Source organism: Camarhynchus parvulus, chromosome Z, assembly GCF_901933205.1.
Source record: "Camarhynchus parvulus chromosome Z, STF_HiC, whole genome shotgun sequence".
Lineage (NCBI taxonomy): Eukaryota > Metazoa > Chordata > Aves > Passeriformes > Thraupidae > Camarhynchus > Camarhynchus parvulus.
The window spans coordinates 7,750,642-7,772,454 of record NC_044601.1 but is presented as its reverse complement, the minus strand read 5'-3'; the positions used below and the strand labels follow the sequence as shown (position 1 = coordinate 7,772,454).

At 53.4% G+C, this 21,813-nt stretch overlaps 2 protein-coding genes across 2 annotated transcripts; one reads left to right on the top strand and one right to left on the bottom strand.

The window, feature by feature from the left end:
• Positions 1-456: 456 nt before the first annotated feature.
• TRMT10B (tRNA methyltransferase 10B) lies at positions 457-3,765 on the bottom strand. Its single transcript, XM_030968674.1, has 7 exons — positions 3,604-3,765; positions 3,140-3,418; positions 2,674-2,826; positions 2,239-2,317; positions 1,891-1,958; positions 1,539-1,662; positions 457-1,097 (listed from the first exon to the last, which is right to left on the bottom strand). The coding sequence occupies exons 1-7, from the start codon at positions 3,763-3,765 to the stop codon at positions 904-906; spliced, it is 1,059 nt and encodes a 352-aa protein (XP_030824534.1). The 3' UTR covers positions 457-903.
• Positions 3,766-10,323: 6,558 nt separating this feature from the next.
• Positions 10,324-21,592, top strand: DCAF10 (DDB1 and CUL4 associated factor 10). Its single transcript, XM_030968725.1, has 7 exons — positions 10,324-10,631; positions 11,149-11,262; positions 13,408-13,605; positions 14,679-14,881; positions 14,999-15,109; positions 16,026-16,171; positions 17,338-21,592. The coding sequence occupies exons 1-7, from the start codon at positions 10,534-10,536 to the stop codon at positions 17,704-17,706; spliced, it is 1,239 nt and encodes a 412-aa protein (XP_030824585.1). The 5' UTR covers positions 10,324-10,533; the 3' UTR covers positions 17,707-21,592.
• The last annotated feature ends 221 nt before the right edge of the window (positions 21,593-21,813 follow it).

The following is a 21,813-nucleotide window of genomic DNA, read 5'->3' as shown; positions in this document are numbered from 1 at the left end:
CAGCTGGCCAAGAGCCCCCAGGGCTCCGCACAGAAACACTCGGAGCCCTGCGGTGGCTTAGCCTCAGCCTAACCCTGGCTCGGGTTAAAGCTCAGAGCTGGGTGAAACGCCCCTGCTCCTGCACACCCCTGTCACACACACCCAGACACGAGCCCCGGGCTGTGAAAGGGTTTGCTGTGAGACAGGAATGAAAACACATAACCAAACTTACCTCAGATGACCTGCAGGTCCTGCTGCCACTGGCCACGAGGCTTCAGGGCTCCTGTGGCAGCAGTGGCTGAGGTAATGCGTCAGCTCAGCTGCACCAAACACACTCCTGCTGCGGCCTGGCACCTGACCCTGCTCTGTGCAGGGCACAGCCAGGCCCAGGTGCCTCCCAGCAGGGACACGGGGCTCAGGGCACTGGTGTGCCAGCTGTGACGAGGCACCACCCATCAGCAGGGACACAATGGGGATCTAAACCTTTTATTTTACATTAGATGCGTACAACTAGCCAAAGGCTTCGACAACCCACCAAGTGTCAGTGGGTTTAAGCTGCTGGGCCACGGTGCCCTTGGGAGCTGCTCCCCATCCCGCCTTCTCCTGCAGGAGCAGCACTCTCCCGTCCCGTGGCAGGGCCTCTCCCTTGCCCAAAAGCTTTGCAACCCCTACTGCACCTTACTCTGTTTCAACGAAATGCAGAAAACACCCTAAAGCTCTCCTCCCCACCTCAGAACAAGCGTGGGTGCAGGAGTCACAAACGAACAGCTGCAAAGAAGCAAAGAACTGAATTTGTCAGTTTTCACTTGATCCCGGGCTCCTCCTTCCTGCTCGGGGGCACGGCCATGTCCAGCACCGCAGTCCTGAGGTAGAAGGTATTGCTCCAACGAGGTCCTGCTGCAAACAGCTGTCTGCTGTGCACGGTCACGCTGGTGCTTCCTGCCTGTGCAGCTCCGCTCCATGAAATAAAGCATTTCCTTGGGCAGCAGTGGTGCTCCGGGGTGTCTGCACCTGATCCGCTGTGTCCGGGAGGACGTAGCCCTTCCCCGAGGAAACCCCAGCCCTCAGGGCTGCCGGCCAGCTCCGTGTCTCGTAGAAGGTGCACAGGACATCAAACACTGTCAGGGCACAGAGGTGTTGGTCACACACGTGTTGTGACAGTGCTGCCAGCACTCCACACACCCACCAAACACGAGGGAGGTGATGGCAGCTGGCCCTGTGTGAGCCCCCAGTGCCCCCAGCCCCCTGTGAGCCCCCTGCCCCCTGTGTGAGCCCCCAGCCCCTGTGTGAGCCCCCAGTGCCATGTGTGAGCCCCCAGCCCCGTGTGGGCCCCCAGCCCCATGTGAGCCCCCAGTGTTCTGTGAGCCCCCAACCCCCTGTAAGAGCCCCCAGCCCTCTGTGTGAGCCCCCAGCCCCCCGTGTGAGGCCCCAGCCCCTGTGAGCCCCCAGTGCCATGTGTGAGCCCCCAGCCCCCTGTGAGGCCCCAGCCCCTGGGTGAGCCCCCATCCCCTGTGTGAGCCCCCAGCCCCCTGTGACCCCCAGCCCCAGCAGCCCCTCACCCTGGTTGATGGCCAGTGTCTCGGAGTGGTAGTTCCTGGAGTTGGGCGCTCTCACCATGTACTCGCGGATGGGAAGCCGGGCAGTCTGCAGGCGCTGCTCCCGCGCCTTCTGCAGGGTCAGCTGCTGCAGGGACACACGGACATGCGGACACACGGCCTCACACGCGGCCCGAGGGGCCAACGAGACACACCTGCCCCAGGGCTCGAGCAAAACCTGCCCCGGGGCTCACACTGGTGCTGCTGCAGCCTCTCCGGGCTCGCTGCCGGCTCCAGGCAGAATTTGAGGGAAATGGGCCAGGGGAGGCAGGCAGAGCAGCGGGATGTGCCTGCTGACGGGGCAGGCACCACGCACCTTGTGAATGCTCTCGTCCACCAGCCCTCCCAGCACGTACACCTTGCTCGGGTCGATGTCTTGCAGCACTGCAAAGAGCAGCAGTGACCCCACAGCACAGCTCTCCCAGCACAGCCCTCCCAAGGACAGCCCTGGGCAGAGCCTCCTCGCCTCAGGGGCAGCAGCCTGGGGCACACAGGTCCCATCAGCACAGATTTAGCACCAGATCCAAGCACACAGTATGGCTCATGCCATATGAGACAGCCCAGTGAGGAACAACTTGCCTGAAGCATGGAATGGCCTCAAACAGAAATTTCTAAAAGTCAGCCTTTTGCCCTGGCTCTTCCCTTCCTAAAGTGAAACACTTACCATTCTCAGAGTCAGGAGTGAGATAAACAATGGCCTCCAAAGGAAACAGGTCCAGGTAACTCTCTGGAGTTGTATCCATCTCGAAAACACAAGACAGAGTGAAGCAGCCCGTTAGCCTGAGGCACAGCTGCCAGAACAAAGCCCCCTCCCAGACACAGAGACATCCCAGCACTGACACTGCTGCTTTGGACACACAGACTGCTAAAGGTCCTGTAGATCCTACAGATCTCCAGTGACCTGGGGTTTTTCTTTTCCAAATGGACAATGTTTCTGTCCTAGGCACTGATCAACACACCTAACAACCCCATTACATTCTCTCCTCATCAGAAGTTCTCGGGGTGCTTTGAGACAGGGAGAGCAGCAACAACTGACTATTGTACACAAGATGCAGAGCCCGGGGCTGGGCTGTGCCCGACCCCGCGGCCAGAGCCTCACCAGGTACCGCTCGAAGCCGTCGTTCATGCGGAAGCACTGCTCGTAGATGGGCGTCCCGGCCGCGAACCCGGTCAGGCACAGCCAGAAGGGCCGGGCGGCGCGGCGGTTCGCCCCGTAGAGCCGCCGGATCTGCGAGGCCAGGCGGCCGCTCTCCTGGGGACACGGCGGCACGGTGACCGGGGCTGGGCTGCGGGATCACTGCCGAACTCGGCCACACGGCAGCGGCAGGCTCGGGGCGGCTCCGCCGGGCCCCGCGGCAGGGACCGGCACACGCGGAGGGAGGGGCAGCGTGTCCAGGACCCCCGAGCAGCCCCCAGAACCCCCGAGCAGCCCCGGGACCCCCGAGCAGCCCCGGGACCCCCCGAGCAGCCCCGGGACCCCCCGAGCAGCCCCCGGGACCCCCGAGCAGCCCAGAACCCCCCGAGCAGCCCCAGAACCCCCGAGCAGCCTGTCGGGACCCCCGCACCTTCTCGCTCATGCCGCCGCCCACGCCGAGGTCCACGCAGAGCCGCGGCCCCGCCGCCCGCGCCCGCAGCAGCCGCTCCGTGGCCAGGGCGGCCGGGACCCTCCCGCGGCGCAGGGACGGCGGCCCGGGCCCGCCGGGGCCGCTGCCGAGCGCCGCTCCCGGGCCGTCCCCGTCCGCCGCTGCCCGCCGTGCCCGGCGGCGCTGCCGCTCCTGCCGCCGCTTCCCGCGCCGGGCGGCGAGAACCCGCTGCCAGCGCCGCCGCTTCCGCAGCGCGTTCCTCTGCGGGGAGCGGGCACCGAGCTCAGCGGGGCCGGGGCGCTCCGAGCACCGAGCACCGAGCCCGGAACCGAGCCCGGTTCCGCCGCACGCACCGGCACCGAGCCCGGTCCCGCCGCACGCACCGAGCACCGAGCCCCGGTCCCGCCGCACGCACCGAGCACCGAGCCCGGTCCCGCCGCACGCACCGAGCACGGCTCCTCCGCGTCGCCCGCCCGCCCCGCGCTGGGATCGCCCACGGCCGAGGGCTCGATCCGCAGCAGCCGCAGCGCCTCCGCCACCACCGCCGCCTCCGCCTCGCTCGCCGCCACCAGCACCGCCGGCTCCGTGCCCGCCGCCCCGGCCTCCATCGCGCCGCCGGCGCGGAAGGGGCGGGCTCGGGGCGGGCTCGGGGCGGTCTGTCCGTCCCCCCGCGCTGCAGCGCCGCCCCCGCGGGCCGATCGTGTCCCCGGTGGCGCCGTGCCCGTTCTCCCGCCCAGCGGGTCGGCTCCGGTGCCGCTCCGTGCCGCTCTCCGTTCCCTGCTTGTTTGTCGCCGTGCGGAGTCACCAGCTCACACAACAGACGCCACCGGCCGGGTCAGCTGAGGACAGCTTCCCAGGGATGCTCCTCCATCGTGCACCCCTGCTTTGTATATTTGAATTATTTTATCGTTATTCTTCCTTTTCTGTCCCATTGTACTGTGCCTATGCAGACAGGCGTAAGCAGATGGAATTTGGATAACTATTGGCGTCTGGATAGGCAATGAATCACAAAAAATTACTTCTGATTTGGAAAAAGTGAACGAATTGCGTGACCAGCACAACCTTCTGGCTGGAACTGCAGGAAGCCGAGTGCCTGCTGGCTGGCCAGGTCATGAGCAGCAGCCCCCAGACAGCTCTGGAAATCTGCACGCCCACTCTGTGGTGTCAGGCTCAGTGTCTGAAATGGGGAGTGTAAAGGGAGGGGACACAAATCAAAGCTGACCCAGCTGTGACCTGCTGTCCTGGCTGCAGGCACGGCAGGAGATGGAGAGCCCTTGTCAGGGTCAGCAGTGCCAGCAGCAGCCACAGGCTCCACAGAGGATCAGCATCACCCTCCCCCTGAGAGCAGGGCAGGGAACCCAGCCCAGGGCACACCAGGGTGTCCAGGCAGGCCCAGTGCTGGGTGCTGGGGGACACAGGACAGATCAGGGACTCTGGACCGGGTTGACATCAGAGACTTGATAACAGGATGCCTTGGCAAAAGCAAAAGAACTTTGAAAATTAGACCTGTATTGCAAGGAGATTCAATCAAACAGGTTTACTGGAAAAAGAAAATCCCATCGAACCCTGCAGGCCAGAGATGCTGTTATTTGCATAAGTTTGTGTCTGTGACTGTGACCCACTCACTGCAGCACACATTGCTGGTCTCCCTAAGACAGCACATAAACATTTGTGTGTGGGGACGCTGGGGGCATCCCCTAGGCCCCTAGGACAGAAGCAGCGTCCCCAAAAGCTGTCATACCTTGGTTTTGGGCACAGGATTGCCCTGTCCCTGTGTCTGTGCCTGTGTCCCGGAGCTGCTCCCTCCCCATTCCCTGGTCTTTGCCCTGCCCTGACACCAGGGTCACCTGGCCCTGGGGACAGACAGACCTGGACCCTGCACGAGTGTGTGCCTGGGAGCTGCTCACCTCCCTGCACGGCTGCAGCAATCAAACACCTGTGGTACCATGCAAGGCCCTTTGTGCTGCCTTAGCTGGGCTTTAGCAGCAGCTGTGGGGGCTGAAACATCAGGATAAAAAAATCCCACAGGAATGGATTCTGATCACCGTAGTGCACAGGACAGGATTCTGATCACCATGTCCCACAGTAAAGATTCTGATCACCGTCAGTGTCCCACAGTAAATGATTCTGATCACCGTCAGTGTCCCACAGTGACATGGGATTCTGATACAGTTCCACAGGACATGGGATTCTGATCACCGTCAGTGTCCCACAGTGAATGGGATTGATCACCATGTCCCACAGGAATGGATTCTGATCACCATGTCCACAGTGAATGGGATGATCACCATGCCCACATTCCCAATGTCACAGTGAAATGGGATTCTGATCACCATGAATGTCCCACAGTGAAATGGGATTCTGATCATCATGAATGTCCCACAGTGAATGGGATTCTGATCACCATGTCCCACAGTGAAATGGGATTCTGATCACCGTCAGTGTCCCACAGTAAATGGGATTCTGATCACCATGAATGTCCCACAGTGAAATGGGATTCTGATCACCATGTCCCACAGTGAAATGGGATTCTGATCACCGTCAGTGTCCCACAGTGAATGGGATTCTGATCACCATGAATGTCCCACAGTGAATGGGATTCTGATCACCATGTCCCACAGTAAATGGGATTCTGATCACCGTCAGTGTCCCACAGTGAAAGGGATTCTGATCACTGTCATTGTCCCACAGTGAATGGGATTCTGATCACCATGAATGTCCCACAGTACATGGGATTCTGATCACCATGTCCCACAGTGACATGGGATTCTGATCACCATCAGTGTCCCACAGTAAATGGGATTCTGATCACCATCAGTGTCCCACAGTGACATGGGATTCTGATCATCATGAATGTCCCACAGTAAATGGGATTCTGATCACTGTCAGTGTCCCACAGTGACATGGGATTCTGATCACTGTCAGTGTCCCACAGTAAATGGGATTCTGATCACCGTCAGTGTCCCACAGTGAATGGGATTCTGATCACCATGTCCCACAGTAAATGGGATTCTGATCACCGTCAGTGTCCCACAGTGAAAGGGATTCTGATCACTGTCAGTGTCCCACAGTGAATGGGATTCTGATCACCATGAATGTCCCACAGTGAATGGGATTCTGATCACCATGTCCCACAGTGAAATGGGATTCTGATCACCATGTCCCACAGTGAAATGGGATTCTGATCACCGTCAGTGTCCCACAGTGAAATGGGATTCTGATCACCATGTCCCACAGTGAAATGGGATTCTGATCACCATGTCCCACAGTGACATGGGATTCTGATCACCGTCAGTGTCCCACAGTGACATGGGATTCTGATCACCATGTCCCACAGTGAATGGGATTCTGATCACCATGTCCCACAGTGAATGGGATTCTGATCACCACGAATGTCCCACAGTGAAATGGGATTCTGATCACCGTGTCAGTGTCCCCACCTCTCTCCATCACCCACAGCCCAGCACACACCTGTGTGGCATTCACATTCTCTGAAAAATCCCTTCGCCCAGGATTTTTCTCCTGGGAAGCTGAGAGCCCTCAGAGAAAAGGAAAACAATTCTTATCTCATTTGCTTCTCCTGTGCTGTGCTCATGTGGAATGTGTTTGGAGATTGTTTACCCACAGGTGATTGTTCCATTGGATTCTGCTGGGAGTTGTTTTCACTCTTTGGCCAATCAGGGCCAAGCTGTGTCAGGGCTCTGGAGAGAGTCACGAGTTTTCATTATTATCTTTTTAGCACTCAGTAAGTATCCTTTCTGTATTCTTTAGTATAGTTTAGTATACTGTTCTTTAATATAATACAGTATTATAAAGTAATAAATTAGCCTTCTGAGAACATGGAGTCAGATTCATCATTCCTGCCTTCGTTGGGCATTCCCTGCAAATAAAACACACCTGGCTGGCTGCAAACCCCTTCCAACACACCTGGCTGGCACTGAGGAGGCTGCACTGGCTGCAAACCCCGTCCTGCCCACGGGATAGGGCTGGAAGTGCTGGAAGTGCTGGAAGTGGTGTCTCTGCAGGATGGGGTTCCCTGAGGCAGGGGGCTGTGTTCCACTCACGAGGTTAGCTGCAACACTGACCCATCTTTTGTTTCTTTGAAAATGCCAATCACTTGCTTTTAAAGTTTTAAAAGTTTAATAGCAATAAAATGGTTATAGAAATAGTAATACAATTAGAGTAATAATAATTGGGACAATTTGAATTAGGACAACATGAGATAATAAAAACAAAGAGTTACAGATGGTTCGGGTATCTTTTTCTGGGCAAAATAAGCCCAAAAAAGACCCACGTTAACAGAGGATTAACCCTTAAAAGCAACAGCCTGTTGCATATTCGTACACCTCATCCATGATGCATAAATTCCATTCAAACACAGGATTCTGTCTGGGCACTGTCAGCTTCTTCCTCTCAATCCTGATTAAGAATGGCTGAGCAAGGCAGAAGAAGTTAGTTTATCCTGATAATGGAGCATAAATTCTCTTTCTCTGATAGATTCAGGTGTCCTGTGGCTGCTATCTCACTGTGAGTCCTTTCTTTAAAAAAGTATCCTACATAGCATAGTTTCTATTTTAACATTTTGTTATAATCTACAACTATATTTAACACACTACTTAAGAGAATTAATACAGCATCGGTTTCTAACACAACACATATAATTCTCATTTGTATATTTGCAAAAAGCCAATCATACAATACTCATTTTTCACAGTTTCGTAGCAGAGCGCCTGTGTTAGCGTGGGGCACCCTCAGGAGCACATTGCAGGAGCACATTTCACGCTCCCCACAAGGGCTCTGCTGAGAAAGCCCCGAGCTTTAACACCCGCTCTGTGCTCGTGCCCTGTTTCCCATGAACAGCTGGGCTCCAAGCAGCTCCCAGCACCCCTGAACACTCTGGGGCTCCTCCTGGCCCCACACCCTGCCCTGGCAGCCCCTCTCCCTGTGACTGGGCACGTCCCTGCGGTCACCAGGGTCAGGGCCCCAGGAATGAGGCAGACACAAGAGCGAGCTGGCAATTTGGAGGCAAAAGTGGTCGGTAGTAGATGGGCAGTGAAAACTTTGGGCTAAGAGCCAGGGTAACACGCAAGGGACAAAGAATGTTTTGAAGGAAACTGAGTTTGTCTGTAGGGGACAGAAGGAACATTTTGGGGATGAGACAGTCACAGTGGCATTCCCATCATGAAACAGACCCCAGAGTGTGGGAAATGGATTTGTAGTGTTCTCAAAGCCTGACAGAAGGCTCACACAGTGTGCAAACTTTGAGACAAGAAATGCTGGCTTGGAAATGCCATGGAATGAACAGACATTGCTGAGAGAGAAATGGAGCTAGAAACAAGTTTCAAAGGGTGGCCTTGTAAATGAGATACTTTGGAGAAACAGAACTGTGAAAGATGCACTGTAGTGACACCCACAAGGGGTGATTTTAGCTAATTGGCTTTAAGGCATTTACAGCATGGTGTGGCTAAAGCTGGCAGGCCAAGAAACTCTTACAGTGTATTGTAATTAGGAAATAGTTGGCTTCTGATTGTGATGGAGTGAATTATAACATCTGTACTGTCTCACCCTTCAAATGAGACTGAAAATGGAATCAAAGTTTTTAAAACACCTCTCAGTTGCCCCATCTCTGGGTCAGGAAAAGGCATTGTCCAGCACCACAGGAGGGGCTGCTCCTGCCCTGGGGCTGTGACAGACCCTGTCCCGCACCTTCCAGCAGGAGCAGACCAGAGAGGCCTCTCCCGACTCCTCTCTGCCATTCAGGGTTCAGTAGCAGCTTCCACACTCTCAGGAGACGCTGTTTAAAAAACACATTGATATTTATGAAAATATTATGTCAGTTATGTTTATATAAACTTAAGCAGAAATATTCACAGTCCACTGAAGCAGTGGTTTTTGTGGTGAGGAGGGACCTTGACCTTCTCTGGGTAGCTCTGGAATAAACCTGGCGCTAATCGTCTTTAGGAGAGCACAGGGTGCTGGGGCTGGAGGGGCTGTGCCCATGGAGGGCTCGTTCTGGGGCACAGCCCCCATCCACACCCCGTCCTAGACTGCAAGATAAATGTGTGTGTTCTATTCCCATCTGTCAGAGCTGGGGCAGTGCTGTTCTTGGGGCACTTTTCTTTATCTCTGCCACAGCCAATCCTCCCTGCAGGAGATCTCTGCTGTCCATGGGCCATTAATTATTAATTACCTTCTGTCCATGGCCACTGAGTGTCCCTGCAGGGCTGATCCAATTCCAGCATCCCATGGGGAGATGCTGCGCCCAGGGGAGGAGCCAAGCATTCCTACCTGGATCCAATCTGAGCTTTGGGACACCCCAGCAGCCTTTGCCCCCTGCATTGCCAGAGGAGCAGCTTTCTGCTGCCCTGCATTGCCAGAGGGAGCCCAGGCCCATCTGCAGCAGCCCTGGAGCTGCAGAGGAAAACACCCCCCTTGTGCAGGATCCCTGCTGCAGCAGCAGCACAGCTGGCACTGCAGGAGGGCTGAGCCCCCATGGGATGGGGCTGTGACACCCCCTGACACACAGGGGGCAGGGCAGGGTCTGACCCTGGCAGTGCTGGTTTTGTGTATTTTTATTTTTCCTAGTACAGAACTGTTATCTCCATTCCCATATCTTTGCCTGAGAGCCCCTTAATTTCAAAATTACAGTAATTCAGAGGGAGGGGGTTTGCATTTTCTGTTCAGTTCAGCTTGGCTCGGCTGCATTTAGTTCTGTTTGGTCCGGCTCGGCTCAGCTCAGCTCCGTTCAGTTTGGCTTGGTTCCGTTCAGTTCAGCTTGGTTTGGTTCGGCTTGGTTCCATTTGGCTCTGCTTGGCTCGGTTCGGTTCAGCTCAGCTCAGCTCGGTCGGCTCGGCACGGTTGGCCCGGCTCAGTTCGGCTCAGTTCGGCTCGGTGTCGGTTCGGCTCGGTGTCGGTCCGGTCCGGTCCGGTCCGGTCCGGTCCGGTCCGGTCCGGTCCGGTCCGGTGCCATCTCCCGGTGCCGCTCCGAGCGGGGCGGGCCCTGAGGCACAGCGCTTATGTAGGGCGGTGAGCACGGGACTGCATGGGCGGGGCCCGGGGCGGGGCCGCGCAGGCGCAGTGTCGCTCCTGCACGACAGGGGCGGGGCCCGGGGCGGGGCCGCGCAGGCGCAGTGCGGCGGGGCGGCCGGCAGGGGGCGGACGCGGGCGGGCGCTGCCGCCGCCGCCATGAGCACGGGCCCGGGGCCGGAGCCGGGCCCTCAGGCAGCCCCGAGCCGGGCCCGGAGCCGCAGCCCCGCAGCCACGCCGACCCCGCCGACACCGGGCCTGCCGCCCCCGGCGGCCTCTTCGCCTGGCTGCGCGGGCGCTGCCTGGGTCGCGGGGCCGCCGTGGACCCGGCGCGGGACACGTTCGGCGCCATGACCGGGCTGTACGGCGCCATCCAGCCCGCCGACTCCGTGTCCCTCAGCACCCGCACGCACGGCGCCGTCTTCAACCTCGAGTACTCGCCCGACGGGTAGGTGTGCCGGATCCGGGGGCGGCGTGCCGCGGCTCCCCGCCAGGTGTGCCCGGGGTCCCCGACAGGTGTGCCCCGGATCCCCGCCCAGGTGTGCCCGCCCAGGTGTGCCCGGGGTCCCGAGGCGCAGGGCCTGTTCTGGTGCCTAGGTGTCATCGCTGTCTGCATCAGCAGCCCCCTTGGGCTGTGCTTTAAAGGACTCGGGCACGCACCTGGTGTCAGGTGTCCTGCTGTGCCCCTCCCACCTCACCTGAACTGGGGCCTCTCCCTGTCCAGGAGGAGGGGCCCAGGGGTGACAATCCTGCTCCAGCTGCTTCCAGGGGTGCCCTGGTGGTGATAAATCTGTACTTTGCAAGGTTTTAGTGAAAAAACCCCACTGCTTTGCAGATAAACCTTCGATCCAGTGTCACCTTTCCTGTCTCAGAGCCCCTGGAAGGTGTGGGCAGAGGCAGCAGGTGACGCAGGTGGAGGGCAGGACCCGCCGCAAACGTGGGGTTTTGTGTTGTGCTCCCCGCAGCTCCGTGCTGACCGTGGCCTGTGAACAGACTGAGGTCCTGCTCTTTGACCCAATCTCTTCAAAGCACATCAAGACTCTCTCTGAAGCTCACGAGGACTGTGTCAACAACATCAGGTGGGTCGGGAGGGACCTTCTGGCACAGCTCAGCCTATGCTTAGGCATTGCAGTTTAGATCTTACTCTTTCTTGGAATAGAGCTGGGAATAGCAGGAGCAAACTCTAAATCCATCACTGTTTTTATCATATGGTATTTTTCCTTTTAAATTCAGGGGCTTTAAGTTGTTCTGGTAATAGATTTTGAGGTATGATTTTAAGCTATCTTCTAACAATATTCCAGCTGCTCTTCATATTCTCAAAGCAAAAAAAGCCCACTGCAAAACCCCAAACCAACAACCAACTACACAGCAGCAAAAAAGCTTCAACCAAGAACTAAACCCAAACAAAAAACCCCAAGAAAACTGTAGAACATTCTGAGTATTTTCACTCAGAAGAGCCAAATATGATGTGGGGTGCTGTGTCCATCAGATAAGTTGATGTTTTTCACAAGCTGGTTGTCCTTTTTACAAAGCACTGATGTTTTACATCAGCTGGGCATCTGTCAGGAAAGCTGCATTAAAACGTGTGTCTGTGTGACACAGAGGAGCTCCCTCTGTCCTGCGCAGTTTCTCAGCATTGCCTGGAGCCTTGCTCAGGTCAGTGAGCAGGACTGCAGGCACTGCAGGGGTTCCTTGTGGTCAGCACCAAAACTGCTTCCTGTTTACCAAAGTTTGGGATTTTTTCCTTGACAGTTGGTTGCTGTTGCTGTGGTGTAGCTCTGGCCCTAAAGGATTTTTAGTGGGTGTTTTTTGGATGGGTGTCTTGTTCCTTTTACCTCAGGCAGGGCTTTTCTTGGTGGAGTGCCTTCACCAAATGAATTCCAAACATGAGCCAGCGTGCCCTGTCCTTCTGAAACTGAAGGCATGCCTGAGTTCCAGTGGTGCTCACCTTTCGTCTGCAAACTCAGTGGTTCCATCCATTAATTTTCTCACTGAACCGAGTAATTTGTGTTGGTGTGTGCTCAAACAAGGCCTCATCCTCACTCAGCGTGTTTGGAAAGCCTTGCATTTGCCTCAGGAAGCTCTAGGCTGTGTTTATTCCGTTGATTTCCCAGCTGTGCTGCTGCCAGCCCCTGCGAGCTGAGTGCTGTGCGGAGGGGGAACAGGCTGAGTTACTGTGGGGCTCTGTCTGAGCACCTGCTCCTCTGCTGGTTTGGCTCTTGTGTGGCTGGCACACAATTCATTGGCACACAGACCCCTAAAAAACCCCAAACCAAACTTGTGCTGCGCCTCTGTGTTTGCTCCAGAGGCATTGCTAGTTCATACCCCAGCAGTTCTGCTTGCAGTGCAGCTGCTGCTGGTGCGTGCTCTGTGCCAGGTTCAGAGGGGTTTGTTTGGGCTGCCCTGCTCTCTCTGTGCTGAATTCAGAGAGGGTTTGGGGCTGCTCTCTCTGTGCTGGCTTGTTCAGAGGGGTTTGTTTGGGCTGCCCTGCTCTGTCTGTGCTGAATTCAGAGGGGGTTTGGGCTGCTGTCTGTGTTTTGGCTGGTTCAGAGGGGTTTGTTTGGGCTGCTCTCTCTGTGCTGGGTAGTTCAGAGGGGTTTGTTTTGGCTGCTCTGGTATCTCTGTGCCCTGGCTAGTTCAGAGGGGTTTGGGCTGCTCTGGTGTCTCTGTGCTGAGTTCACAGAAGGTTTCTTTGGAGCTGTTCTCTCTGTGCTGAGTTGGGGCTGCTCTGGTGTCTCTGTGCTGAGTTCAGAGGGGGTTTGGGCTGCTCTGGTGTCTCTGTGCTGAGTTCAGAGGGGGTTTGGGCTGCTCTGGTGTCTCTGTGCCGAGTTCAGAGGGGGTTTGTGCTGCTCTGGTGTCTCTGTGCTGAGTTCACAGAGGGTTTGTTTGGGGCTGCTCTCTCTGTGCTGAGTTGGGGCTGCTCTGGTGTCTCTGAGCTGAGTTCAGAGGGGGTTTGGGCTGCTGTCTGGGTTTTGGCTAGTTTGGCTGGTTCAGAGGGGTTTGTTTGGGCTGCTCTCTCTGTGCTGGGTAGTTCAGAGTGGTTTGTTTTGGCTGCTCTGGTGTCTCTGTGTTGAGTTCACAGAGGGTTTGTTTGGAGCTGTTCTCTCTGTGCTGAGTTGGGGCTGCTCTGGTGTCTCTGTGCTGAGTTCAGAGGGGGTTTGGAGCTGTTTTCTCTGTGCTGGCCTGCTGCCCTGAGGGCGCCCTGAGCTGTTCCCTCCTGGCAGGTTCCTGGATAACCGTCTGTTCGCCACGTGCTCCGACGACACCACCATCGCGCTCTGGGACCTGAGGAAGCTCAACACCAAAGTGTGCACGCTGCACGGCCACACCAGCTGGGTGAAGAACATCGAGTACGACACCAACACCAGGCTGCTGGTCACCTCGGGCTTCGATGGCAACGTCATCATCTGGGACATCAACAGGTATGGGGCTGGGCTGCGCCGTGGACGCTGTGCAGCACACCAGCACAGGTGCAACGGCACAGGTACCACCAGCACAGGTGCACCAGGCAGTGCCTGCCTCCCAGAGTGGGGCTGCACTGTGCTCTGAAACACTGGGACCACTTTATAGCCATTGCTGAGGTGTGAAAATTGCCAAGCACTTGTTTTTAAAATTTTAAAAGTTTAATAGTAATAAAATGGTTATAAATATAGTAATATAATTAGAGTAAAAATAATTTGGTCAGTTTGGATTAGGACAATATGAGACAAAAAAAACAAAGAGTTATGGACAGTCCGGGTACCTCTTTCTGGGCAAAATAAGCCCCAAATAAGACCCACGCTAACAGAGGATTAACCCTTAAAAGCAACAGCCTGCTGCATATTCATACACCTCATCCATGATGCATAAATTCCATTCAAACACAGATTCTGCCTGAGCAGTGTCAGCTTCTTCCTCTGAATCCTGACAGCTCTTCAGAGCTGAGTGAGGCAGGAAGAAGTTAGTTTATCCTGATAATGGGGCAATAAATTCTCTTTCTCTGAAAGATTCAGGTGTCCTGTGGCTGCTATCTCATTGCCAGTCCTTTCTTTAGAAGAAAAGTATCTTACATAGCAAAGGTTCTATTTTAACATTATGTTATAGCCTACAACTATATTTAACACACTACTTAAGAGAATTAATACAGCATCACTTTCTGACACAACACATGTAATATTCACTGTAATATTTGTCAAAAGCCAATCATAAAATATGCATTTTTTACAAACAGCTTGCATTGCCTCTCTGGCAACAGTAAATGGCTAGAAAGGAGCCTCTTGCCACGTGCCAGAACACAGTTCTTCGTTCTAGAGAAGGTTCTGTCCTCATTGCTGTAGTTGTGGGAGGATGTGACTTCACCCATTCCATTAAAAAGTAGGATAAAGACAGTGCTTTACAAAAGGGTTTTGGGGTGAACAAAATGAATGATGCTGGACACACCCTGGACCCTTGTGGACACAGTCAGGGCTTCGAGTGCAGCTGCCCACAGCCCCTCCTTGCTTGTCGTGCTGTCCAGGTGCACAGAGGATGGATGTCCCCACAAGAAGTTTTTTCACACCCGTTTTCTGATGCGGATGAGGCTGACACCAGACTGTTCCAAAATGCTGATCTCCACCTCCTCTGGTTACCTTCTGATTTTGCACGACCTTGACCTAAACAAGTCTTTAGAGGTTGGCAGCTACCCCATTTTACGGGCCAGGAGGAACACGTCGAGCTCAGGTGAGTGCTGGAGAGGCGTGGCAGGGCGTGTGCTGTGGGCTGCTCTGTGGGGTGCTCCTGGGCAACAGCCCACCTGTGCAGGGACACCTGTGGGCTCACCTGTCTGTGTGTTTGCAGACATCACGTCGTCAGGCTCCTCTGGCCCTCGAGCTGTGGGCTCACCCTGCCACCAGAACAACTCAGGGCCGCCCTCTGAGAAAACCCTGTCACGGCCCTCCCAGCGAGAAGGTAGGAACAGATCACTAAAGAAAAATAGAAACGAAAGTAAACCCTGGGCTTTGATTTACTGTATCCAAAAGAGGCCAGGGTACAATAGTGAAGATCTGCTTTTTTGTCCTGTGGTTTTTTAAGGATGGTGTTGCTGAGACTTGTATTAAACTAATCAAATCTCATTGCACACCAGAGCCTGGGGACCTAATCAGGTTTTATGTCTGAGAAATCTAGGAAAAGTAACAAGATCTGTATTTTATGTTAGTATGTTGTTGTTTCATGGAGGTGGTCCCTTTTCCTTGTGTTTTTCCGTGAACAAAGTTTGTGTGAATGGTCTTTCAGGGAGAAATCCAGAGAATCAGCGTGGATTTGGCAAATGGGTGAACACTTTGTGCATCCCTTGTAAATTGAAAGAATGTAATGGTAATTTTGAGCTACTCGTGGTAGTGAGATGCTGAAGCATACTGGTGAGAGGAGGTTTACCTGGATGCCAGGGAGTGATTTACCTGGGGCTGAGGGGAAGAAGGGAGAAAAGCTGCAAGCTGTGAGCAAGTGATGGGAGGAATTTGGAGGGCACATCATACAAGTTTGAGAATCAGCAAATCTTATAAGAACCTCACTCTTTAGATTTTGCTGTAATACCAATGAGGAGCATGAGTGTGGAAGGTTAGTGTAGTTGTCAGTGTGCTGGGTTCAGTGCAGGTTTGGCACTCCAGTTTCACAAAAAGGAGCTGTTTGAAGTGGGGACTGAGCCCATGGGTGTTGGCTTATGGTTCCTGTGACTCTCTGAGTCTCCCTGTCCTGACGGTGCAGTCTGTCCTGGCAGCCACGGGCAGCTGCCACTGCTGTGACCCCATTCCAGCAGCAGGACTGGTGAGAGAGCTGGAGGTCCCTGTGTGCATTTCAGTGAGACTCACGGGTAATTCCCTTGCAGGGGGATCACCTAGGAATAGCCTTGAGGTGTTAACACCAGAGGTTCCTGGAGAGAGAGACCGTGGTAACTGCATCACGTCGCTGCAGCTGCACCCCAAGGGCTGGGCCACGCTGCTGCGCTGCTCCAGCAACACAGATGACCAGGAGGTAACACACTGCCTCGTGCTCTTCTTTCAATTATGTGCTTTCGGGTTTTTGTCTTAAATTATCTTCCTGGTAGAGCCTGCTTCAAGCCTTTTCCTTGGTGCAGGAAGTCATAAGACCAGCTACAGTTCAGCTGCAAGCTGCAGATTCTGCTCCTCTAACTTGACCAACAGTAGACGATAGTACTGGACCAATAATAAAAGTTTTAGTTACTTTGATGGCTGATGTAAATTGAGGTTCATTTTGTTTTGGTGGGATTTTTTTTGTGCATTTATTTGGGATTTTTTGTTGAAGAAAGTCACTCTTTGTAAAGGTAACCCTTTACACAAGTGTAGAGGAGCGAGTGGAAGCTTAGCAGATTGGTTATAAATTTTAATGCTGGCTCTGCAGCATTCAAACTAATGTACAACACAAAATTTCTGTAACGTGCAAAATGTTACATTGGATCAATTGGTACTGATGATTGACTGAGTTATAATTTCTCTTAGTCCTAGAGTCTGCCTTCCTGTGTTTTATTAATATTCATTGGTACTTTTCCTGTTGTGGTTAATTCAGAAGAATGCATGAAACAGAGCTAGGAATGCTTGTCTTGGGGGTGAAGTAGAATCAACACAATATAAACTTTGTCATTGTTTTTTTTTTTTAACATTTGTTCTGATATTAAATAATGGGATGACAGACAGGGATCGTTAATGTGTCTTACAAATAACAAACTGGCTGCAGAGCTGTTCATAACCTTCCTTCAAAAGTCTGTTACCCACTTGCTTTAAGATTCCATTCCTTTTGAAATCAAAGGCATAAAATGCCAGTGATCTGCTCTGAGGTACAGTCAGCTGAATCTGACTTTATTGACTTAATTTCAATATTTACTAAATTAGAGCAGGTGCCTGGCTGAAAGATTAGGCCTTGCTCTCTGCAGATGAAACCTAGATAGGAAAGATTATATCTGGCACCCATTTAATCAGAGCAGCAGCTTTAGTGCTGGGCAGCTGCTTGGCTTGGGTGGCTCACAGGGAGGGAGATGGTGAGGCAGTGGGAGCAGGCTGGCAGGAGCACGTCCCTCCTGTTCACATGAGCTGCTGTCACCCGTAGAGGTGCAGGGGGAGGGAATGTGTGTTTGCAGTGCTTTACTTCTCTTTCAGTGTCCCTTTCTCTGCCTCTCCCTTTAGTGGACTTGTGTCTATGAATTCCAGGAAGGAGCCCCGGTGCGGCCCGTGTCGCCGCGCTGCTCGCTGCGCCTGACGCACTGCATCGAGGAGGCCAACGTGGGCCGGGGCTACATCAAGGAGCTCTGCTTCAGCCCCGACGGCCGCATGATCTCGTCGCCGCACGGCTTCGGCATCCGCCTGCTGGGCTTCGACGCGCACTGCAGCGAGCTGGTGGACTGCCTGCCGCGGGAGGCCAGCCCCCTGCGCGAGATCCGCTCGCTCTACTCCCACAACGACGTGGTGCTCACCACCAAGTTCTCGCCCACGCACTGTCAGATCGCCTCGGGGTGCCTTAGCGGACGCGTCTCCCTCTACCAGCCAAAGTTCTAGGCACAAAGTTCTCCCTCTACCAGCAGCCTCCCTGGATGGACCTTGGAGGGCTTTCCTTCAGCTGAGTGGAAGTGTGCTCTCTCCAAAACCTCGGAGCCCAGAGGAGTCACAGCTGCCGTGCCCTCAGGATGTGACCTGGAAGGATTTTTCAGGCCAGCACCGCATGGATCTAGGTCCTGCATCTGGGAGCCCACAGCCTGCCAGCAGACCTCTGCTCCTGCTGATCCTGTGCCATCGGGCTGCTGCCCTGCTGTGTTTGTACCCTGATACTTGATTGTTGCCTTCAGCACAATTCCAGTGGGCTGTCTGGAGCAGCACAGAGGGGCAGTGTGCCCAGGTACCTCCTGTCCCACAGGAGCTGGACTGCCTCACCTCTGCTTCCTCTTCTGTTGCTGAAGCAACTCTGTGGTGATTAGTAGATAATGGACTGCTTGTCTATGTAAGCAACACGGTTAGTTACTCTCACCAAAAAGAAAAAAAAAAAAAAGGAATTTTGCTTTCATTTCTATGTTAATGTGGTTGTCATTGGCTAGAAAAACGAGTCACGGTGTGGCTTAGGCTGGCAGGACCACTGGAGGTCACCCAGGCCCACCCCTGCACAGGCAGGCTCCCCTTGAGCCCACTCCTCTGCCAGCTGTCTATTGCAGGGAGCTTTCCACATCTGAATCATGGTAGCTTTTTGCTGATGTTTGGATATTTCCTACCTGGCTGTTTTTCCACACACACCTGGCTGCACTCTGTCTGTGGGGGAAATTCATTTGGATGTGTCCCTGGTATCACCAGGTGAGCCTTTCCTCACATGTGCTGTCAGTTTGGGAGGGGATTAAAAGCAAACCTGCCAACAGTGGGGTCTGCCTGGATCTAACCAGGCTTGTCATCAGGTGTGGAACACTGTACTGCTCACCCTGGAGGGGAAGCTGCATGGGGAGCAGCTGAGATCACTTGGTTTGTTCAGCTTGGAGGAGTCTGAGAGGAGATCTCCTGGTGCTCCTGAGCATCCCCCTGTGGGGCAGTGGAGGGGCAGCTACTGATCTCTTCACTGCTGTGACAAGGGACAGGAGCAGGGCACGGCTGGGGCTGGGACTGGGACTGGAGGATTTGGGATGGAGATCAGGGAAGGTTCTGCTTCCCCAGAGGGTAACTGCTGGCACTGCCCAGGCTCCCCTTGGAATGGGCACAGCCCCTGAGGCTGCCAGAGCTCCAGCAGAGCTTGGACAGCACTCCAGGGATGCCCAGGGTGGGATTGTCAGGGCTCTGGGCAGGGCAGGGGTGGCACTGCGTCATCCTGTGGGTCCCTTCCAGCTCAGGGGATCCTGTGGTCACACCCAGAGTATGAATGCCAGATTTCAGCCCTCGAGTTAATAGAGCTAACCTTGTAAATGAACAGGTGTTGTACATCCATATCAGTTCATAACATTCTCATCACTTATATGTTCCAAGATGAGGGTTTTTTAGTGTTTCACTGAAGTTTTGCAGACTAGTCACACTCAGTTCAGCAGGGAACTTTACCTGGAAAGACTGTCACCTACTGGTGTTCAGGTACACTCTCTGGCTCAGCAGAGCACACTTGTTCAAAGCTGACTCTTACAAAGCCTTTTGCAAAACGTATTTGGGGATAAAGACAACATTTATGGACGTGAGAGAGCTGGAAAGGTAAGCCTGAGGACCCTCCTGTAGCTTTGTATTTATGTGGGTAGTATACCGTGGTGTTGGTGCAGAAATCATTGAAACTAAAGCCTCCTCTGCATTATGACAGAAGGAGATCCCAAGTTTCTTCTTTTGGAGAATTTCTTTGGTAATGCAAAGCCTTCAGTTTTGTGTGTAGGGTAATCTGAGGGCAAACATCCCTTCTGCTGGCCCGAGCCTGCACTGGGGCAGGTGGGTCTGCCAGGTTGTGGAAGCCCTCAGGGCATTCCCTTGGCTGTCCCTGGGAGGGCAGCGTGCAGGAAACATGGGGACAAGCCTGGCATGCAGGCTTTTCGTGCAAAGGAGGAGCTACAAGGTGTTTGTGTGGGCCAAGCTGTTTGGGGAAAAACACCCAGGTCCTGCCCAGGACTAAAGCAGCTTTTCCCCAGGCATTTGCTGTCCCACTGCCAGGCTGCTGTTTTCTCACCTTATTTAATGTTTTATTACACATCATGGAAGGGACTACAGGGACACTTGAAAGAACCTTGGGGTTCTCATGGGCTTGCACAGTGATTTTTTTGGAGGTGAAGGAGCACCCAGAGGGCCAAGGCAGTTCTTGGGTGGCTCTGTCTGTGTGTTTCCAAGGCTGTTTTTGTTTTCCTGTCAGAACCTCCTCAGACTGGTGGATCCCTAGTGACTGTAACGCTATGCCTGTGAATATGCACTGAGTGTTACCTTTTTAATTCTACCTCATGATACGCTGTGTTTTACACCAGTATTGTGCTGAGCTTTGGACACTCACCTTTCTGTACAGAGGACCATGACCCCCAAGTGACAGATGTGTGACAGATGTGTCACCACCACTCCTTCATAGCACCTGTGGTTGGCTGGCAGGCCCTGCCTGGCTCCAGGACCAGCAGCTCACCTGGTGGAGGGGTTTGGTCACCTTGATGCTTTTGTAGCGTGTCCAGCAGATGCATAAAATGACAGAATCTGTACCTGTATGCTGTAGAAATGTTACTTAGTTTTTCTGATGACATTTGTAATAAGTTTGAATTAGAGTAAGTAGGTAGTCTTAGATTTTGGTCATTCGATTGATTACTCCTTTTCAACAAACTTGGAAGTTTTCCATGAAGGCTTTACCATGTTTTACCTGTGAAGGTCACTTCTCAGTGGCTTACAGCTGACATGCCTCACAGTCATGTGGTGGTGCAAGTGTTTTCAGTTCTCTCTCAGTAGCATTACTGGAACAATGAAATTATGTGTTGGTGAGCTTTGGGTTATTTCTAGGTAGTCAAACAAAAAAAAAAAAGCTTATCTTCTAGTTGTGTTTCAAAAACTGAATGCTCGACCTTGAGAAGTGTACAAAACTGTGAAACAACTGTAGGGAACCATTTCCAAGGGAGGAAGGAGTGCGCTGACGGCAGGGCGGGTGGCTCTGGATGGATTCACAGCGTGTCTCTGTGAGCCTTGTGGTGGTTTCGCACGGCGAGGTCCCCGCTGCCGGAGCCCGCGGGAGCCGGGCCGGGGCCGGTGCCGGTGCCGGTTCTGCTCCCGCAGTGCCCGCGCCGGGACGGCACCGCCGCGCCATGGGGATAGAGGACAAGCACAGCGGTGCCCACACACACACACACACATTGTTTGCACTCGTGGAGTCTTGGGGTAAGGACAGCTCGATGCCTACCACCAGAATTAGAATGTAAACATCAGTTTTTTCGGGGAGGGTGGGAGGGGTCTTGGTTAATTTAGTGGGCTTTGTTTCTGTTTGTTTGTGTTGTGGTTTTAATTTGGGTAGCACTGATGTGGAGAAGGTTCTAACATCATACATGGGTCTGTTGCTCTAGGACATATAAACTGTTGGGGAAAAAAGAAATACACTTGCCAAATGAAAGGTTTCAAAAAATTTAGTTTACAAGATCCTAAAGAGTTGGAGAGAAAGGAAGAAGTCAACGACCCATCATGTTTTTAACCTGCAGGAAACAGAAACTTCTCATTGGCTGATCTTAGTCAAAGGTGCATTTTCTAAAGCACTAAATATCCTCAGTTAAGTATAAGGTTTTTAATACAGAAACAAATGTGCATGTAGAGTATTTTGAAATACCTGAGATTTCCTAGTAAAAACTGTAGCCTTTTAATACTGTATATGAAGTATCAGAACTGCTTTGGAAGTATTGTACTTACAGCCGTACAGTAACTTACTATTTGTGGACAGTTTCTCTTGCTTGCATAATAAACATTTAATAATTCACTGAATTGAAACGTATTTTATATATGTTAAAATCAGCCATGCTGGCTCTTGCATGCCCCCTAAAAATTAAGAGGAAAAACACTGCCTAGTGCTTAGATGCTGCCGTTCACAAGTGTGTGTGTCACAGTAGTCCTTTTACGTTAAATTTTTCTGAAAGTGACATTTGAAGAGTCAAAACTGACTCTGAACCTCAGACCCTGGGCTCCACTATTTCATTTTTGCTGGGGTAGCTG